The following is a 22432-nucleotide window of genomic DNA, read 5'->3' on the forward strand; positions in this document are numbered from 1 at the left end:
ACTTCTAAATAGGTACTTCTAAATCAAATTTTTAAAAATACCCATAGATGAAAATAATCCATGTAAATTCTGCAATTATATTGGGTGAATTTTACTGGTTAGGTTACCTTAATTTTATATCAATAAACTATCTCTGATCTATTTCAACTAAGCATTTTGTGAAGGAAAAAACAGGTGTAGTAATTAAGTTTTTTCCCCTTGTAGCATGTACAAATTTTTCAAAATGAAATTATGTTCACATAGACCAACCTCTTTAAAGGGGCTTCTGAAAGTTTACTCCTGCAGTTCATGAACAACTTTAACTTCATGTTGATAATCTTTCCAAGGACCTATTAGAAAAAAATTCCCATATTTGAAATTAATATTAATAGCTAACACTTACTGAGTATTTACTATGCACCAGGAACTATATTCGGAGAAGGCAATGCACCCCACTCCAGTACTCTTGCCTGGAAAACCCCATGGACAGAGGAGCCTGGTAGGCTGCCGTCTACACGGTCGCTACAAGTCGGACACGACGGAAGCGACTTAGCAGCAGCAGCAGCAGCAGCAGGAACTATATTAATACTTGACATCTGTTAACTCATCTGATTCTCACAACGTCCTTCTGAGGTAGCTACTTTTATAGCTGAGACACAGACAGATGTAGCAATTTGCCCATGATCACACAGTAAGTCAGGGCAGAGGTCAGATTTGAATCCACACAGTTGATATCATTGCCCAAAGGTTATACTGCCTACCTTTTGCCTAGTGTGACTTCCTTTCATGGCATTTAAATTTCTTCACTACTGAAGAACAAATAAAATAATTATTAGAATCTCAATCAGTTCAGTTCAGTCACTCAGTCATGTCCGACTCTTTGCAACCCCACGAATTGCAGCACGCCAGGCCTCCCTCCCTGTCCTTCACCAACTCCCGGAGTCTACCCAACCCATGTCCATCGAGTCGGTGATGCCATCCAGCCATCTCATCCTCTGTCGTCCCCTTCTCCTCCTGCCCTCAATCCCTCCCAGCATCAGGGTCTTTTCTTTTTTTTTTTAAATTAATTAATTTTATTTTATTTAATTTTTTTAAATTTTATTTTTAAACTTTACATAATTGTATTAGTTTTGCCAAATATCAAAATGAATCCACCACAGGTATACATGTGTTCCCCATGGTATGGGGAGGGAGGAGGGAGGAGGGTTCAGGGTCTTTTCAAATGAGTCAACTCTTTGCATCAGGTGGCCAAAGTACTGGAGTTTCAGCTTCAGCATCAGTCGTTCCAATGAACACCCAGGACTCATCTCCTTTAGGATGGACTGGTTGGATCTCCTTGCAGTCCAAGGGATTCTCAAGAGTCTTCTCCAACACCACAGTTCAAAAGCATCAATTCTTTGGTGCTCAGCTTTCTTCACAGTCCAACTCTCACATCCATACATGACCACTGGAAAAACCATAGCCTTGACTAGATGGACCTTAGTTGGCAAAGTAATGTCTCTGCTTTTGAATATGCTATCTAGGTTGGTCATAACTTTCCTTCCAAGGAGTAAGTGTCTTCTAATTTCATGGCTGCAATCACCATCTGCAGTGATTTTGGAGCCCCCAAAAATAAAGACAGCCACTGTTTTCACTGTTTCCCCATCTATCTGCCATGAAGTGATGGGACTGGATGCCATGATTTTAGTTTTCTGAATGTTGAGCTTTAAGCCAACTTTTCACTCTCCTTCACTTTCATCAAGAGCCTTTTTAGTTCCTCTTCAATTTCTGCCATAAGGTTGGTGTCGTCCGCATATCTGAGAGAACCTCAATGTGCAAATACAAAGTAGTGACCTCACAATTGTATGGCAAGCGTGCCCTGATCCTTATGGAATTTCATCTATGTTGTAAAAGATATAGGAAGGTCTTGGCTACATACAGATAAAATAGTCTCTTTTCATTTTCCTAGAGCATTAAAGTAGGAGAATTTTTAATTCTGATAGTCCTTACATCTATACAGGCAACAAGTCAGTGAAGATTTGAAAATATTAGACAACACAGGACAGATGTAAAAGGAGAATAAAACAGATATATGGAACGGAAAGGATACATGTTTGAGGAGGAATTACAATATACAGACTAAGCATTTAAGAGCTCTGAATTTTAATTCCCATTCTATCATTCTTCTTATTAGCTACAATGGAGGCTGCTGAGCCATTGTTTCTCCCAAGTGTTAAATGAGACACTACCCATTTCTTCTAGTAAATTAATTTATGCTTTTGGCACAAAATTATAGCATAAAATTTCTGTATAGAATGAAATAAGTTATGTGAAGTTCTGAGCTGCTCTGAAATGAAGTATGCTACTATTACCAATGATATAAACTAGAATATAATTCCATATCTTGTATTTCTGTATAATCCATATTTTTTACTCTTAAAATCCATGTTTACATAAAAGCTTCAGAGGTAAGCAATTTTTTCTGAATAATGAGTCTCCATAGGAATAGGGAATTTATATACTAAAATGCATCATACTACCTTCATTCCTTATTAGTATGATTACTGATTTCTGTTTTCCACAGAATAATATTGTGCTTTAAAGAAGTTAAAGTTTGAAGGTACAGAAATGCTGAAAGAATAAGGCAAGTAAATCAACTACAGAATTAACTTTGCCCTGGTTATACACTGAATAGGTATAATGACAAAGGGGATCCAAAACTGCTTGTACACATTAAGAAATGCATTTATAAGAGATACCTATTACCCACTTTCCCAGTATGATTTGGTAGGGCACACCAAATTCGGAAAGAAATAGCATTTTGAAATTTTGAAAGAATGTATCAGTATGATACATCAGTATGTATGATGTATACATACATCAGTATGACCCAGCTTGATCATTTACTTCTTTTCCCAGACTTGATACCTAATTATTTTTGCTTGTTTCCAAAAGTAAATGGTCATAGAATAGTTTCCACTTCGAGAATATTTTTTGATATGTCTTTTAAAAACGCACTAATTTCAAACAGGAGTATCCAAAAATTTTGAACATCACTAGAAAAAATATGCCTTCCAACATGAGTAGCTTATTCAAATTTAAGTACTGAAAGCTGCATCACAAATTGAATCTTTTAAGATTATAAGTACAGGAAAAACCACAGAATGTTCTTTCAGTGTCTGCTATCTGTATTCTAATATTCATTCTCTACTTCCCACTGACGGAAACTATAGGCTTCCCTTGGGACTCAGGAGTAAAAGAATCTGCCTGCAATGCTGAGACCAGGGTTCGATCCCTGGGTAGGGAAGATTCCCTGGAGAAGGGAATGGCAACCCACTCCAGTATTCTTGCCTGGAAAATCCCATGGACAGAAGAGCTTGGTGGGCTATAGATCATGGGGTCACAAAGAATCAGACACAACTGAGCAACTAACATACTACTTCCTAGTGAAGGAATCTTCAGGTTTACACAGTGTCTGCCCCCGCCCCTTGTGACTAGGTGCAGCCGGCTTGCTGGCTAGTCTGGTCAATGGGATGTGACTCGATGGAAGATATTTGGGGATGGGGTTGCATCCTTGTCTGCACTGCCTGATGCAGTGATAGAGATGATGTTGTGATCTTAGACTGCCACAGAGAGGCTACTTCATGAGGACAGCTGAACAACAGAAGGTGCCCGAGTCCCTTGCACCGTTGAGCTTCCCTGGCACCTTCACACGGCTTACACTTGGAAGGTGAGATGACAGAAATCACTTCAGACTTGAAGGTATTTTGCTTTTGTTCAGTTCAGTTGCTCAGTCGTGTCCGACTCTTTGACACCCCATTAATCGCAGCATGCCAGGCCTCTCTGTCCATCACCAACTCCTGGAGTCCACCCAAACCCATGTCCATTGAATTGGTGATGCCATCCAACCATCTCAGCCTGTCATCCCCTTCTCCTCCTGCCCTCAATCTTTTCCAGCATCAGGGTCTTTTCAAATGAGTCAGCTCTTCACATCAGGTGGCCAAAGTACTGGAGTTTCAGCTTCAACATCACTCCTTCCAATGAACACCCAGGACTGATCTCCTTTAGGATGGACTGGTTGGATCTCCTTGCAGTCCAAGGGACTCTCAAGAGTCTTCTCCAAAACCACAGTTCAAAAGCATCAATTCTTCAGCACTCAGCTTTCTTCACCATCCAACTCTCACATCCATACACGACCACTATGGAAAAACCATAGCCTTGACGAGACGTGCCTTTGTTGACAAAGTAATGTCTCTGCTTTTTAATATGCACAGACTGGTTCCAAATAGGAAAAGGAGTACGTCAAGGCTGTATATTATCACCCTGTTTATTTAGCTTATATGCAGAGTACATCATGAGACACGCTGGACTGGAAGAAACACAAGCTGGAATCAAGATTGCTGGGAGAAATACCAATAACCTCAGATATGCAGATGACACCATCCTTAGGGCAGAAAGTGAAGAGGAACTAAAAACCTCTTGATGAAAGTCAAAGTGGAGAGTGAAAAAGTTGGCTTAAAGCTCAACATTCAGAAAACGAAGATCATGGCATCCAGTCCCATCACTTCATGGGAAATAGATGGGGAAACAGTGGAAACAGTGTCAGACTTTATTTTTTTGGGCTCCAAAATCACTGCAGATGGTGACTGCAGCCATGAAATTAAAAGACGCTTACTCCTTAGAAGGAAAGTTATGACCAATCTAGATAGCAGAGACATTACTTTGCCAACAAAGGTCCCTCTAGTCAAGGCTATGGTTTTTCCAGTGGTCATGTATGGATGTGAGAGTTGGACTGTGAAGAAGGCTGAGCGCCAAACAATTGATGCTTTTGAACTGTGGTGTTGGAGAAGACCCTTGAGAGTTCCTTGGACTGCAAGGAGATCCAACCAGGCCATTCTAAAGGAGATCAGCCCTGGGATTTCTTTGGAGGGAATGATGCTGAAGCTGAAACTCCAGTACTTTGGCCACCTCATGCGAAGAGATGACTCATTGAAAAGACACTGATGCTGGGAGGGATTGGGGGCAGGAGGAGAAGGGGACGACAGAGGATGAGATGGCTGGATGGCATCACTGACTCTATGGACATGAGTCTGAGTGAACTCCAAGAGTTGGTGATGGACAGGGAGGCCTGGCGTGCTGCGATTTATGGGGTTGCAAAGAGTCGGACACGACTGAGCGACTGAACTGAACTGAACTGAGGTTGGTCATAACTTTCCTTCCAAGGAGTGTCTTAATTTCATGGTGCAATCACCATCTGCAGTGATTCTGGAGCCCAGAAAAATAGAGTCAGCCACTGTTTCCCCATCTCTTTGTCATGAAGTGATGGGACCAGATGCCGTTATCTTTGTTTTCTGAATGTTGAGCTTTAAGCCAACTTTTTCACTCTCCTCTTTCACTTTCATCAAGAGGCTCTTTAGTTCTTCTTCCCTTTCTGCCATAAGGTTGGTGTCATCTGCATATCTGAGGTTATTGATATTTCTCTCAGCATCTTGATTCTAGCTTGTGCTTCTTCCAGCCCAGCGTTTCTCAAGATGTACCCTGCATATAAGTTAAATAAGCAGGGTGACAATATACAGCCTTGACGTACTCCTTTTCCTATTTGGAACCAGTCTGTTGTTCCGTGTCCAGTTCTAACTGTTGCTTCCTGACCTGCATACACGTTTCTCAAGAGGCAGGTCAGGTGGTCTGGTATTCCCATCTCTTTCAGAATTTTCCACAGTTTATTGTGATCCACACAGTCAAAGGCTTTGGCATAGTCAATAAAGCAGAAATAGATGTTTTTCTGGAACTCCCTTGCCCTTTCGGTGATCCAGGAGATGTTGGCAATTTGATGTCTGGTTCCTCTGCCTTTTCTAAAACCAGCCTGAACATCTGGAAGTTCACCATTCACGTATTGCTGAAGCCTGGCTTGGAGAATTTTAAGCATCACTTTACTAGCGTGTGAGATGAGTGCAATTGTGCGGTAGTTTGAGCATTCTTTAACATTGCCTTTCTTTGGGATTGGAATGAAAACTGACCTTTACCAGTCCTGTGGCCACTGCTGAGTTTTCCAAATTTGCTGGCATATTGAGTGCAGCACTTTCACAGCATCATCTTCCAGGATTTGAAATAGCTCAACTGGAATTCCATCACCTCCACTAGCTTTGTTTGTAGTGATGCTTCCTAAGGCCCACTGACTTCACGTTCTAGGATGCCTGGCTCTAGGTGAGTGATCACACCATCGTGATTTTCTGGGTTGTGAATATCTTTTTTGTTCTTCTGTGTATTTTTGCCACCTCTTCTTAATATCTTCTGCTTCTGTTAGGTCCCTACCATTTCTGTCCTTTATAAGCCCATCTTTTCATGACATGTTCCCTTGGTATCTCTAATCTTGAAGATTAGAGATAGTCTTTCCCATTTTATTGTTTTCCTCTATTTCTTTGCACTGATCCCTGAGGAAGCCTTTCTTATCTCTGCTTGCTCTTCTTTGGAACTCTTTGGAACTTTGCTTTTGTCCCAGTGGCCAAACCTCTTGAATTCAACTTTTTTGCTTTTTCTTCCACTAGCTTCCCCTGTATGGTTAATGTTACTTAGTATATTCTAAACGTTTCATACTCATTAAGCTTAGACATCTGCTTCTCCAGAAGCCATTCTCCACACCAGGGGAAAGAAAGATGACCATGGGAAGACACTTGTATCAGTTAGCTCAGGCTGCCATAATAAATCACCACAGACCAGGTGGCTTGAACTACAGAAATTTATTTCATGTCTGAGTGTTGGCAGACTCAGTTCCTGAAGAGGGCTCTCTTCCTGGCTTTTAGGTGGCTGCCATGTTGCAGTGTACTCAAATGACCTCTTCTCTGTATATGAGGAGAGAATGATCTCTTCTCCTCTTCTTATAAGGCTATTCATCCTACTGGATTACAGCCCAACCTATAGCACTTCATTTAACCTTACTTACTTACCCAAGTCCCTATTTCCAAATACAGTCACATTGGAGATGAGGGTTTTGGGGTGATGGGGACAACAATTATGTCCTTATTAACATCTAATCTGGTCCTGCCGTAATACCCCAGGCACAGCTCTATCATTTCATTTTCTACATTGATATACAACAATCTATTTAGAATGCTGCATGAAATAAAGAATCAAGACCAAACATTTGATTATACTTGAAAACAAACCTGAAAAGATTATGAATTTCAAAATAAAAGTAGATAATAAATATATGTATACTGTTTAATAAAATGTAAAATTATCTTACTATTAATAACTGTGCCATCTTCTGTGCTTCTCTTGTCAATGGATCAACAATAGCAATGACATCAAAGGACATATCATTCTCTACAGAATTTATCTTTATAATGCTAGAAAAATAAGGTGAAAGATGATCAGTTAAGTCTACTCAATTACTGAATTAATCTGAATCTTAGCTATGTACATGGAGAAGGCAATGGCACCCCATTCCACCCCACGCTTGCCTGGAGAATCCCATGGATGGAGGAGCCTGGTGGGCTGCAGTCCATGGGGTCGCAAAGAGTCGGACACGACTGAGTGACTTCACTTTCACTTTTCACTTTCATGCATTGGAGAAGGAAATGGCAACCCACTCCAGTGTTCTTGCCTGGAGAATCCCAGGGGCGGTGGAGCCTGGTGGGCTGCCGTGTGTGGGGTCGCAGAGAGTCGGACACGACTGAAGGGACTTAGCAGCAGCAGCAGTAGCAGCAGCTATGTACATTCTTATAAATTTCTTTCTCACTGGATTAAAAAATCCTGGCTATTTCTTCATAGAAGAAAATGCAAATTTAAAAGTTTAATGTCTGCATTCAATAAACCAGAAAATCCAAATTAGAGAAAATGAAAGTAAGAAATTATGAATCAGATCAGATCACTCAGTCGTGTCCGACTCTTTGCGACCCCATGAATCGAAACTCTTCAGAGAACAATACTATTTTAGTGGAAAAAACTGATAATTTAAAGCTCCTCAAATTCTCATGGATCATACAATGTAAAAAATAAAACAAAGATGCTTTTTTGTTAAGTTAATTGTATTTCCTCAGATTTGAGAATGATAAAATTACTCAGTACTTTTATTAAATTTAATAGTTTTTAAAACCCAACATATTATTAACAGGAAAGCTCAGGGGAAAAACACCCTAATGTATTATATTATCTTGACCTCAGTCACCCTCTCCACACTTCCTTCCCTCTGTCCTTTCCATTCAGTCTTTCACTGAAACAAGTTCTAAGACAGAAGATGAACTATATGTTAAAGTAAAAAGTTGGGAAAATTATTTAAAGTATAGAAAAGGCCAGTATGAGATAATAAATCCTACATTTAATTCAATGAAAAGTTTAAAGTATATATTTAATTCAAAGTACAGAATAGTCCAATTGAGTTACTGTTTTAACATTGTAACAACATAGGAAGTCAGGTATTTTTTTTTTTTTTGAGAGGTATAAAATTAGAAAATAAGGAAGGAAGTGCCAGCCATTTTAAGTTTATGATAAACTAATTTGTCTCAATTTAGTTTTATAAGACCACTGATTGGAAAAAGATAATAAAATCTATAGTCACATAATGTCTAACCGATTATTTTTTCCTATTCTCAGTGGTCCTTAAATTTAAAAAAAAATTCCAGCTGGGTACCCAGATAATTGTATGAATTTTATTTCAAATATCTTAGAGGAGAAGTATTATATAGTGAAATTATAAACTAGTTTATTATTTTAAAACAGTATTTCTCTGATGGCTGTTTTTAGAAATCTAATTTTTTAAGGAATAATAAATTTTTAACAAAGAAATGTTCCACGAATAGTTACTCAACTGCACAGTTTACCCAAAACGAACCTTTTGTTTTCTTTTAACTACACCACATCTCATAATTGTCAATATATGGATGCACACTGAAAATCTCACTCCTCCACCCCAAAGGGTAAAGTATACTCTAAATTTACTTGACTAGATAGGTCCTCCCTCAGAAGATATTTGTCAACATCTCAGAGTAATGTTCCATAGAACACATTTTGGGATATTCTTTTGTACATGTCTACATTTAATTAAGCAGAATTCTTTGGTAACGGAGTCTTTTATACAATGACAACATAAAGCTATTATTATTTATAATGATTATACTGCAAAATTTCAAATGAACTTGAGTGTGGAAGAAAGATGAAAGTAAGACAAATCATATTAGGTTTACTTACTTGAAACTTCATATTATATATATATATATAAAATAATTTATTTACCAGAATACAATTGACTAGAATTTTTTTCCTAATCTTATCAAAAACATTTATTGTCTAACAACTTTTAATTCTACTTTAACTTTGGCTATATAATGAACACAAATGTAACCATAACTAAGTACAGGATGCAGTGACAGAAAACACAGCACTAATATATTCTTACCTGCGACTCTCCTTAAGAAATGTGATGTCATACCGAGAGGCACGTTTAGGCAAAGAGGAAACAAGAGCATCAATTTTCATAACAAGGTCACTCAAGCTAGAGAAACAAGATAAACAATGAATGAATTTTGGGGGAAGAAAGGTCCATATTTCATCTATCATATAACACCTTAAGAAAAGGGAATTTACTGCAAAGTATCTCTAGTAGATAAACTGGATGTAAAAGACTTTTCTTCCAAACTTGTAGATTCTATCAAAAGTACAATGACTGCTGCTTCTAAGGTCAACCTATTTTTTATCTTTGATATGATAGCTAAAGCACATAAGTGATATTCCTAATAGTGTCTATAATGATATAGAGAATCATTCAATTAGTCAAAATTTGCTGAGTTGCTGGTTATGTATCCAAGCACTTAGACCCACATAAGGAAGAAAGAAGAGCATGCAGGAAAAACAAAAAGTAAATGGTAAGATATCTACTTTCATAGAATTTTTAATATAGCTAAGCAGCCCAGATTTCTACGGTTTCAAATTCATTCAAAAACTAAAAATGTACAAAATAAACACCTAGATTAAATATAATCAAATTCATAAATCTATGACAGAGAAAATGTGTACATTTAATGATATGCTGATATATCATTAAAATATGAAAATGTGTATGTTTAATGATAACAGAAAATGTTAGCTGAAATTTAAGTACAAAAAAAAAAGAAAAATAGAAAAAATAGGCATCTCCATTTTATAAACAAAGAAATTCAGAATCAGAGTGGTTGAGAACCTTGTCAGTATTTCTCTACTGCATCATTTTTTGCTGGATATATAGTTCCTGTACACTTTATATTATTTCTATTTGTAAACCATATCTTTCACAGAGCATTGCATTTAATTGCCACTTAATAAACATAAAAGAATTAATCAAAATCATAATCTACTCCTAAACTTCCTTAAAGGTTTAGAAACTTAAGGTTAAATTAGCCACACAATCTCTAATATGTAAAATTGTAGGCACAATGGAGGAAATATTTATGGACAACATATTCCCCATGTTTTTTAAACTGGGCTGTTATGTACTTAGAGGAGAGGGAGACAAAAAAAAGAAAATCTTTGAGGCCTCCAACAAATTTTTCCTAGATTTTCTGAATTTTCAGCTATCCAGGTCAATTTTTGTCGTTTTGAAAAGTGCTTTGAACTGAAGAGAGGAAAAGTGAACGTGTTAATCCCTTAGTCGTGTCTGACTCTTAGCAACGCTATGGACTGTATGGGATTTCCCAGGTAAGACTACTGGAATGGGTTGCCATTCCCTTTACCAGGGAATCTTCCTGATGGAGAGACTGAACCTGCGTCTCCTGAATTGGCAGGCAGGATTCTTAACACTGAGTTACTAGGAAAGCCAGATCCTAAGTACTAGGGATAAAGTTAAAAACACATGTGTAAGACTTCATGGGGGAAAAAGTGGAAGCTTCACTGAAGAATCTAAAAGGAACACTGTGCTATGCTTAGTTGCTCAGTTGTGTTCGACTCTTTGCAATCACATGAACTGTAGGCCGCCAGGTTCCTCTGTTCACTGAGATTCTCCAGGCAAGAACACTGGAGTGGGTTGCCAAGCCCTTCTCCAGGGGATCTTCCCAACCAGGGATCAAACCCAGGTCTCCTGCACTGCAGGCGGATTCTTTAGCAGCTGAGCCACCAGGGAAGCCCAAAAGGAACTCTAAAGACCCCGAATAAGTGCGTCTGTCTACCTACTTATCTACCTACATATATATGTATGTATGTATGTGTAGTTTCATATAAATAATATATGTATATATTTAATGGGTAAGATAATACAATATCACATAAAGATGGCAATTCTTTTTAAACAATAAATTCAAATAAATTCCCATAAAAATAGCAGGAAGGTTTTCTGCAGAACTTGTTATTCTGGTCCTAATAATATTTATATGAAAATGTAGCCCAAAAAAAAGGTCAAGAAAACTTTGAAGAAGTAGCAGGAGTAATTTTCATTATCTGATACTGAAATTTATTATAAAGCTGTGGTAGTTACAATGTGGGACTGCATAAGGCAAGACATCAGTGGAACAGTATAAAGATCTAAGAAGAATTAAAGACATACATCAGAAAAAAGCAAAACTGTAAAACTTTTAGAAGAAAATAAAAGAGAATACCTTTACGAATTCAGACCAAGGGAAATATTTATACACCCTATACACACACACATATGAGTACACACCCTTCACTTGACATACAGATCACAGATTACAAAGGAAAAACCCAGAGAATATTTTGACATTAAAAAAAAACTTCTCTGTAAAAAGTTACAATTCAACAGCCAAGCCACAAACTGCAATAGTGTATTTTATTACTGATAAAAGATATATATACCACATGTTTATAAATCGCTGAAAGAAAATCCAACAAATAATTAAGCAAAAAGCATGAACATATCTTTTACAGAAGAGCAAACTAAAACAATCATATGAGAAGATATTCAACTTTACTAGAAGACAGGACGTAGAATTAAAACAAGATGCACTTCCTTGTCTTCTAGAAAGGAACTGTTTCACACCAGTCAGAATGGCTGCAATCCAAAAGTCTACAAATAATAAATGCTGGAGAGGGTGTGGAGAAAAGGGAACCCTCTTACACTGCTGGTGGGAATGCAAACTAGTACAGCCACTATGGAGAACAGTGTGGACATTCCTTAAGAAACTGGAAATAGAACTGCCTTATGATCCAGCAATCCCACTGCTGGGCATACACACTGAGGAAACCAGAAGGGAGAGAGACACGTGTACCCCAATGTTCATCGCAGCACTGTTTATAATACCCAGGACATGGAAGCAACCTAGATGTCCATCAGCAGATGAATGGATAGGAAAGCTATGGTACTTATACACAATGGAGTATTACTCAGCCACTAAAAAGAATTCATTTGAATCAGTTCTAATGAGGTGGATGAAACTGGAGCCTATTATACAGAGTGAAGTAAGCCAGAAGGAAAAACATAAATACAGTATACTAACGCATATATATGGAATTTAGAAAGATGGTAACAATAACCCTGTGTACGAGACAGCAAAAGAGACACTGATGTATACAACAGTCTTATGGACTCTGTGGGAGAGGGAGAGGGTGGGAAGATTTGGGAGAATGGCATTGAAACATGTAAAATATCATGTATGAAACGAGATGCCAGTCCAGGTTCGATGCACGATACTGGATGCTTGGGGCTAGAGCACTCGGATGACCCAGAGGGATGGTATGGGGAAGGAGGAGGGAGGAGGGTTCAGGATGGGGAACACATGTATACCTGTGGCGGATTCATTTTGATATTTGGCAAAACTAATACAATTATGTAAAGTTTAAAAATAAAATAAAATTTAAAAAAAAAAGAGGGAGGGGACATATGTATACCTATGGCTGATTCACATTGATATATGGCAGAAACTAATACAATATTTGAAGCAATTATCACTCAATTAAAAATAAATTTAAAAAATCAAGATGTAATTTCATATCCATAAGATAGGAAATGAACAGGTTGGGTAACACCAAGTATTGGTGAGGACTTCAGGAAACAAGAACTAATGCATTTCTGGTAGGAGTCTTAACTGTTCCAACTCCTTTAGCAATATCTGATAAAGCTGAAGGTATGTCTATCCTAAACCCAGTAACAACACTCCTTTAATCTAGAGGAACTCATACATTGCACAAGGAGACATGTAAACTAAGTTCATGATAGCATTTGCATAATAGTATTTTTGGGGGCTCCAAAATCACTGCAGATGGTGATTGCAGCCATGAAATTAAAAGACACTTACTCCTTGGAAGGAAAGTTATGACCAACCTAGATAGCATATTCAAAAGCAGAGATATTACTTTGCCAACAAAGGTCCGGCTAGTCAAGGCTATGGTTTTTCCCGTGGTCATGTATGGATGTGAGAGTTGGACTGTGAATCAAGCTGAGCGCTGAAGAATTGATGCTTTTGAACTGTGGTGTTGGAGAAGACTCTTCAGAGTCCCTTGGACTCCACGGAGATCCAACCAGTCCATCCTAAAGGAGATCAGTCCTGGGTGTTCATTGGAAGGACTGATGCTAAAGCTGAAATTCCAGTACTTTGGCCACCTGATGCGAAGAGTTGACTCTACAAGCAATAAATGCTGGAGAGGGTGTGGAGAATTACACTTACACTGCTGGTGGGAATGCAAACTAGTACAGCCACTATGCAGAACAGTGTGGAGATTCCTCAAAAAACTGGAAATAGAACTGCCTTATGATCCAGCAATCCCACTGCTGGGGATACACACTGAGGAAACCAGAAGGGAAAGAGACACGTGTACCCCAATGTTCATCGCAGCACTGTTCATAATAGCCAGGACATGGAAGCAACCTAGATGTCCATCAGCAGATGAATGGATAAGAAAGCTATGGTACATATACACAATGGAGTATTACTCAGCCATTAAAAAGAATTCATTTGAATCAGTTCTAATGAGATGGATGAAACTGGAGCCTATTATAGAGTGAAGCCAGCCAGGAAGACAAACACCAATACAGTATACTAACACATATATACGGAATTTAGAAAGATGGTAACAATAACCCTGTGTACGAGACAGCAAAAGAGACACTGATGTATACAACAGTCTTATGGACTCTGTGGGAGAGGGAGAGGGTGGGAAGATTTGGGAGAATGGCATTGAAACATGTAAAGTATCATGTATGAAACGAGTCGCCAGTCCAGGTTTGATGCACGATACTGGATGCTTGGGGCTGGTGCACTCGGATGACCCAGAGGGATGGTATGGTGAGGGAGGAGGGAGGAGGGTTCAGGATGGGGAACACATGTATACCTGTGGCGGATTCATTTCGATATTTGGCAAAACCAATACAATATTGTAAAGTTTAAAAAATAAAAAAATAAAAAAGAGAGAAAAAAAAGAAAAGACCCTGATGCTGGGAGGGATTAGGGGCAGGAGGAGAAGGGGACGACAGAGGATGAGATGGCTGGATGGCATCAATGACTCGATGGACATGAGTTTGAGTAAACTCCGGGAGTTGGTGATGGACAGGGAGGCCTGGCGTGCTGCGATTCATGGGGTTGCAAGGAGTCGGACACGACTAAACGACTGAACTGAACTGAACGGGACCGGATGCCATTATCTTAGTTTTTTAATATTTAGTTTTAAGCCAGCTCTTTCACTCTCCTCCTTCACTCTCATCAAGAGGCTCTTTAATTCCTCTTCGCTTTCTGCCATTAGAGTGGTATCATCCTCATATCTGAGGCTGTTGATGTTTGTCCTGCCTATCTTGATTCCATACAGGGTTCCTTATTCCTGTCTTGTAACTCACCCAGCTGGGTATTCCTCATGATTTGCTCAGCATATAGGTTAAACAAACAGGATGACAGCAGACAGCCCTGTCGTACTCCTTTCTCAATCTTGAACCAATCAGTTCTTCTGTACAGGGTTCTGTTGGTTCTTTTTTTTGTTGTTGTTGTTGCTTCTTGACCCACAGTTTTCTTAGGAGACAGGTAAGATGGTCTGGTATTCCTATATCTTTAAGAGCTTTCCACAGTTCGTTATGATCCACACAGTCAAAGGCTTTAGCATAGTTGAAGAAATGGAGGTAGATGTTTTTCTGGGAATTTCCCTTGCTTTCTCTGTGATCCAGCGAATGTTGGCAATTTGATTTCCGGTTCCTCTTCCTTTTCTAAAACCAGCTTGGACATCTGAAAGTTTTTGGTTTGTATAATGCTGAAGCCTCACATGCAAGATTTTGAACATGACCTTACTAGCATAGGAGATGAGTACAATTGTCTGATGGTTAGCACATTCTTTGTGCTACACACATAAATCAGAGAGCTTTTTTCTTTTTTTTTTAAAAACAAACTTACTTTGAAATAATTATAGACTCACAAGCTAGTACACAGAGGCTCTTCAACCCTCCATCTGGCTTCCTTCAAAGGAGACACTCCATATACCAAACCAGGACATCACCATTGAAACAATACTGTTTACTGGACTACAGATCATGTTCAGTTTTCACACGGACTCGTGTGTGTGTGTGTGTGGTTTTATACAGTTTCATTCCCTGTTTAGGTTTGTATAACCACCACCACTGCTCCATCATCACCAGGCAGTTCCCTGAGATGGGTGGATGGCATCACCGACTCGATGGACATAAGTTTGGGTAAACTCCGGGAGCTGGTGACGGACATGGAGGCCTGGCGTGCTGCGATTCATGGAGTCGCAAAGAGTCGGACACAACTGAGCGACTGAACTGAACTGAACGAACTAAAGGCAAGTTAATTGTACTTCAGTAATGGAGTATATAAATTAATCGCAATATATTCACGAAATACTAGAAAGAAATTGAAGTGAATAAGTTCAGTCTATATACATGAAAATGGGAAAATGGATAAAGTTCCTACAGAGGCAGATTGCAAAAGGAGCCTATGTATAATAGCATATCTCTAAAAAAGTCAAGGCTTTAACACCATAAACATTAATAATAGATAATTACATATGAAGCAGAAGTATAAAGGCAAATAGAGGAATCATGCATACAACATTTAAGAAAATGGCTACCTCTTGGGGAGGGGGGAGAATGGGACAGATGGAAAGAAAACAAAAGAGATAGATCCAAGGCAAATAAAATATTAACATCTACAGTTTGGTAGTGGTGAGCAAATGGTATTTTCTACTATTTCTTTATATTCTCTATATGTCTTTTATTGTATTTTCGGTTGGTACCTGAAACACTTTCTAATCTTAAAAAGAAATCAGGGGCAAAATACCAAACTCCAAAATGAAATGCTCTTATGATTTTAAATACTTACTTCTTTGAGTTGATTTCTGTATTTTTAACAATGTCTTCAATGTTCGCTACAAACTTAGTAAATGTTATCTTTTCCAACAAGTAAAAATCTTCTGCGTAGAAGTCTTCACCTAAAGGGCCTAAGAACTTAAAAATAAAAACAATTATATTATTGTGTGTCTTCTGCTGCTGCTAAGTCGCTTCAGTCGTGTCCAACTCTGTGCGACCCCATAGACAGCAGCCCATCAGGCTCCCCTGTCCCTGGGATTCTCCAGGCAAGAACACTGGAGTGGGTTGCCATTTCCTTCTCTAATGCATGAAAGTGAAAAGTGAAAGTGAAGTTGCTCAGTCGTGTTCGACTCTTAGTGATCCCATGGACTGCAGCCTACCAGGCTCCTCTGCCCACGGGATTTTCCAGGCAAGAGTACTGGAATGGGGTGCCATTGCCTTCTCCAAGATCCTAATCTGTGACAGATATTTTCTTATCAAACAGATATTTCTTTAAGCAAAAACTGATTAAACAGATAGTGGTTATTTATCATTTACTAAATCCACTGGGAAACATGAGAAAAGTATTTCCTCACTTTGAGATTACAAGTTAACATTTGTACAAATACCAAAATCAACATGGCAAAAAATAATCAGCAAATTATTTCTATTTGAAAGTTTTACTTTGAAACATAATGCTTTCAAAAACCTAAGACTTTTCATTTTAAAGTAAATTTTTCAAATAATTATCTATATTCCATAAATCTTTTACTTTCAACATTTACTATTTAATCTCTTAATTGTAGTCCATATTATACATATATGAATATATAAATAAGGCATAAAAAATCAAAACCAAGAGACAAATCACATAATTTTTTAATAATATCAACCATTCTTCATCTAACTGATGTATAAACTTGCTGGAGCACAGCAAGGTCATGTAGGTTAGTTTTCAATCAGTAACTGCAGAAGTGGGAAGCTGTAAACTTGCCAAACACCTAATTTCTCAGGATGTCTATCCCATCAAAACCACTCCAAATGTGCTACTATTACCATTTTGGGGGGAAGCTAATATGTGCATCATCATCATAATAGTATGACCATAATAAGCCTTGATATAGAAGGTGAGCTCTGGCACAGTCTTCTGAACAATTAGACTTAAAGACAATTAGAAAACATGTCAACCAGAATTTTTTTTTTCCCTTGGCAAAAGACCACAATGAAACAGTTGCAAGTGGATTTTCTTAATTCCCCTTCATATGCTTCTGCAATTAGTATTTTATAAAAATTAATAAAGTATAGTTCTTCAATCTTTTCTCATTTGCTCATAACAAAGGTGAAATTAGCTGGAATACTGGCATCCAGCTAAACAAATACCACATTTCACTTTAAACATAAAACCTGGTCTCTTAAATGTACAAAAAATAGGTGCTATAATACTAAAAGTACACATATCAACACTTCATTTCCTTAAGATGGCTGTCAATTTTAAGGTTAACTTTCCAAGCACTTTATCAATGTTATATTTTTTGGACTATGGATGGGATAGGCCTGGAAAATAGCTGAATTTTATCTATACCACTTCTAGTGACCAAATAGTTTTTTGTTAATAACTCAAAAAAAAGGAAATAAAATCTCAAATTATTTTCCTTGGGGATTAACAAGATTGGGAATCTGTACTGATTAAATTCACCAGAAAATTGGCACTATTTTACCTATGTAAGTTCAAATAGCTAGCAGAAACTCTCTTTTTTCTGTGCTTTAGTTCTACTTAAAGTTGATATAATGTTTGTGGAATAAAATGTTAGTGTAAAATCACATAAGGGCCAAATTGAGAAATGGAACATTAGATTTGAAAATCATGTAATAGTACAATAAAACCTATCTGGAGCTTAAATCTTTACAACATTTTAGAAATGTGACTTCAGTTAAACAGAATAACTGCTATAACAGAAATGTACTATCTCCTTTGACAGATCATTAACATTTTAGAAAATTCTATTAAAATGTTCATGCACATACTGAGTAAAAATCTCTCCCTACTTGTTCAAGTTTCATCCATTGGCCCGGACTCTATACTGACTCTCAATGAACATAAAATCTGTGAAAAGTGAAAGTGAAGTCGCTCAATTGTGTCTGACTCTTTGCGACCCCATCGACTGTAGCCTACTAGGCTTCTCCGTCCATGGGATGTTCCAGGCAAGAATACTGGAGTGGGTTGCCACTGCCTTCTCCAAGAGATCTTCCTGACCCAGGGATGGAAACCAGGTCTCCCACACTGCAGGCAGACGCTTTACCCTCTGAGCCACCAAAATCCGTAAAAGTACCCACTATTTCTCATGATAGCCTTCAGCCATTCTATGTGTTTTTGGTATAAAAGCATATTTAATCCTCTGACAACTTTGTAAAATACACTATTACTTTTTCTATTGTCCTAATGAACAAATTTTATGACAAAGGTCGTGTAATTAATGGTGTAACTGGAATCTGAATCCAAACTGTCCTGCTAAACAAAAAGGCCATGCTTGTTTCCCTACTCTCTGCTGTGCCATGTTTTCAGTAATTTGTAAATATGTGGCACAACCATTGTTCAGTCACTCAGTCATGTCTGACTCTGCAACCTCATGGACTACAGCATGCCAGGCATCCCTGTCCTTCACCATCTCCCAGAGCTTGCTTAAACTTATGTCCACTGAGTTGGTGATGCCATCCAACCATCTCATCCTCTGCTGTCACCTTATCCTCCTGCTTCAGTCTTACCCAGCATCAGGGTCTTTTCTAATACGTCAGTTCTTCGCATCAGGCGGCCAAAGTATTGGAGCTTCAACATCAGTCCTTCCAATGAATATTTAGGGCTGATTTCCTTTAGGACTGACTAGTTTGATCTCCTTTCAGTCCCAGGACTCTCAAGAATCTCCAACATCACAGTTCAGAAACATCAATTCTTCAGTGCTCAGCCTTCTTTATGGTCCAACTCTCACATCCACACATGACTACTGGAAAAATCACAGCTTTGACTACAAGGACCTTTGTTGGCAAATTTATTTATTTTACTATGTGGTGTAATAAGAATAAGTGTAATTATATTGGGTTAGCTACAAAGTTCATTCAGATTTTTCTATAAGATGTTATCGAGAAACCTAAACAAACTTTTTGGCCAAACCAACAGCAACAGTATTATTTAGGGTTTTATTTAATATTAAAATAGATTTTAAATTCTTTAGCATGTCAGTAAGAAAGTATGAGATCATCAACACTCCCTAGTTTTGATCATTTATAAACAATTTTAACTTTGAATGTTTCAATTTTAATGTACATTTGGACAGGTTCAAAATGAAGACTGATTCTAAAATGTCAGAATTATTTTGAACATTAAATTATCTGGTTCAGAATTATAGCTACCTGCTACAATTGCTATGATTATTGTGTTTTATAAAAGCATTACTCTTGAGACACAGTGATAAGCTAAATATTACATTATAGTTCAGAAACCACAGTACTTATTTTCAGATATATCACACTTTTCTATTCAAACCACAATCCTACAAATACAATTAAAATTATAATTTTTCATTACTCAACATAAAAAGTCAACATATTTGACTTCCTAACTATCTCCAGTTCTGACCTCTTCCCTGAACTTAACTCATGTCCAGTTGCTGACTCAACCAGTCTACTCACAGGTCCAGGACGGAACACTGAGCTCTTACTATATGCAGAACTAAATTCTCTATCTGATCTTCCTTTTCTTCTGAACAAGCCCACTCCTCCTGCAAGTCTTCCTTACTTTAAAACAATGCAACTTCATTCTGCTGGTCATGCAGTTCTCTCACATCCCACAGCAAATCTGTAAGCAACTCCTGTTCACCCTTCCTTCAAAATACATCTCACGTCTACTTCTCTCTATTTCCACTAGAGCCATTCTGGTCCAGGCCACCATCAGCTCTCACTTGGTCTACTGTAATAGCTCCTAACTGGCTTCCCAACCTCTACAGTCTATTCTCAATGTAATAGCCACTAATGATCCAAATAAAATGTAAGTCAGTTTATGTCAATCCCCTCTCCAGAACAATGAGCTTCTCAACTCATTCAGAGTAAAACCGCATCTGATCTGGCCCCCAGCTACTTCTCTCCTGTTCTCCTCATATCTGCTATTCTTAGAACACACAGACATAAGCTCATCTCAGGACTTGGTACTCCCTGTTCCCTCTACCTAGGACATTCTTCCAGATATGCAACACAGTTTGCTCTCTCACATCTTTTGGTTCTCTGTCCAAATAACCCTGTATAAATAAGGACACTATGTGTTTTTGTTCCCTGCGCATCACAATGTAAACTCCACAAAAACATGTTTTTTCACTACTATACTCTTGGATTCCAGAAGAATGTTTGGTTCATGGAAAGATTACAGCTAAATCCTTTTGTCAATTTCAAGGAAAATGAGAAGAAAAGAGTTCTAAAAGAAATAAACCGAACATAACTATAATTTTATCACTAATATTGATAATAATATCATGGCTAAGAAAACATAGAGTAGCTTTTCCATTATGTATAACCAAAAGGCAAATTAATAGATACAGCAGGCTGTAACTTTTTCCTTTTTATCCCTTAAAATGCCTGACAAAGTCAAAGGTAGCTTTATACTTTATAAAATTGTTCTAAAAAGTTTATTTCTTCCCAAAGCAATTGCTAAAGAAAAAAAAAGCAACACCATTTTTAGGCTTTCAAATAGCTATCAAAATTCACTAACACTTTACAGTATTGTAACCATAAATGCCAACTGTTGTCACCAATTTTACAGTAGCACTGTACACTGATGCACCTGAGTCTAACTACCTTTAGGAGCTGACACAATTAGCACAAGAACTGTTACACTGAAGAAGAAATACCTAATTTGTGGATGATATCATTATTCTCCAATTTCTATTATTTACAGACTCAAATAAGAAAGAATAAAAAAGCATAATTTTAAGGGAATGATGATGTGGGAATGGAGCACAGAGGAACAGAACTCATCAAAATGTAGAAAACTGACCTTTGATGATTACTTGCTGTTGCTGCTGCTAAGTCGCATCAGTGGTGTCCGACTCTGTGCGACCCCATAGACAGCAGCCCACCAGGCTTCCCTGTCCCTGGGATTCTCCAAGCAAGAACACTGGAGTGGGTTGCCATTTCCTTCTCCAATGCATGAAAGCGAAAAGTGAAAGTGAAGTCGCTTGCTCAGTCGTGTCCGACTCTAGCGACCCCATGGACTACAGCCTACCAGGCTCCTCCGTCCATGGGATTTTCCAGGCAAAAGTACTGGAGTGGGGTGCCATTGCCTTCTCCGTTGATGATGACTTAGGGATATACAATTTGATGGTTCAAGCAGAGGTATGTCAAACAGACTGCATTAGCTGATTTCTAGTAATACTTAAGCATCAGATTCAATTTTTAAAAACTTAAATCACACCTGAGAAAGAAAACTAGACTATCATACTAAAAATATTAATAAGTAGCTATTGTCCACTAATTTTGTATGTATATATTACAACTCCCTAATCAACTGGAAAAATATTTTTAGTATATTAAGAGAAAAAAGTGTGATTATAATTATGTTATTTAAAAAACAGACAAAGCTATGCAGAGTAGAAACAAAGGATTTGAAGGTAAAACCTCGAGGGTGGGATGGTATGGGAGATAGGAGAAAGATTCAAGAGGGAGGGGACATATGTATACCTATGGCTGATTCATGTTGATGTACGGCAGAAACTAATACAATATTGCAAAGCAATTATCCTCCAATTAAAAATAAATAAATTTTTTTAAAAAAGAAAAAATCTTTATTAGGATGGTGGTAGTAAGAGTGACTTTCCCCACAGTTTTTAAAAATTATATTAATACATATAACTTTATACCACAACACTTACAAAGGTATTATCAATTGTAGAAAAAAGCTACAAAAAGAAAAAAGATGTTAAAATGTACTTTATACACACATTTACAACAGTGATTCTCAATTACAACGTTGTAATATATGCTAAACTGCTTGTTCTAATACTTACCTTATAAAAGCTATCCCCAAAGAACATCCTCAGCCACATCCAATGTTACCACCGATGGGGGTAGGGGTGAAGACACAGGGAGTGTGCCATGAACTAGATTATCTCAGAGGCCAGTTTATTTATGCTGAGACCTGTCTGGCGTGAGCATCATCATCTGTGTGTACTGCATCAGGTGTATTGTAATAGAAAATGTTTGAGACCTTTGTATCACAGTGTCACTGAA

The 22432-nt window shown here is 37.8% G+C and overlaps 1 protein-coding gene across 2 annotated transcripts in view; it reads right to left on the reverse strand.

The window, feature by feature from the left end:
* The window catches only part of UGGT2 (UDP-glucose glycoprotein glucosyltransferase 2), a 145245-nt gene that overhangs the window by 37985 nt on the left and 84828 nt on the right, over positions 1-22432 (reverse strand). For both annotated transcript variants that reach the window (XM_027557837.1, XM_027557836.1), the window contains exons 23-26: positions 16197-16321; positions 9353-9448; positions 7202-7304; positions 250-329 (exon numbers count right to left, since the gene is read on the reverse strand). In XM_027557837.1, coding sequence (XP_027413638.1) covers positions 250-329; positions 7202-7304; positions 9353-9448; positions 16197-16321 — 404 coding nt within the window. The remainder of the gene's footprint in view (positions 1-249; positions 330-7201; positions 7305-9352; positions 9449-16196; positions 16322-22432) is intronic.

This window comes from Bos indicus x Bos taurus, chromosome 12 (assembly GCF_003369695.1).
Source record: "Bos indicus x Bos taurus breed Angus x Brahman F1 hybrid chromosome 12, Bos_hybrid_MaternalHap_v2.0, whole genome shotgun sequence".
Lineage (NCBI taxonomy): Eukaryota > Metazoa > Chordata > Mammalia > Artiodactyla > Bovidae > Bos > Bos indicus x Bos taurus.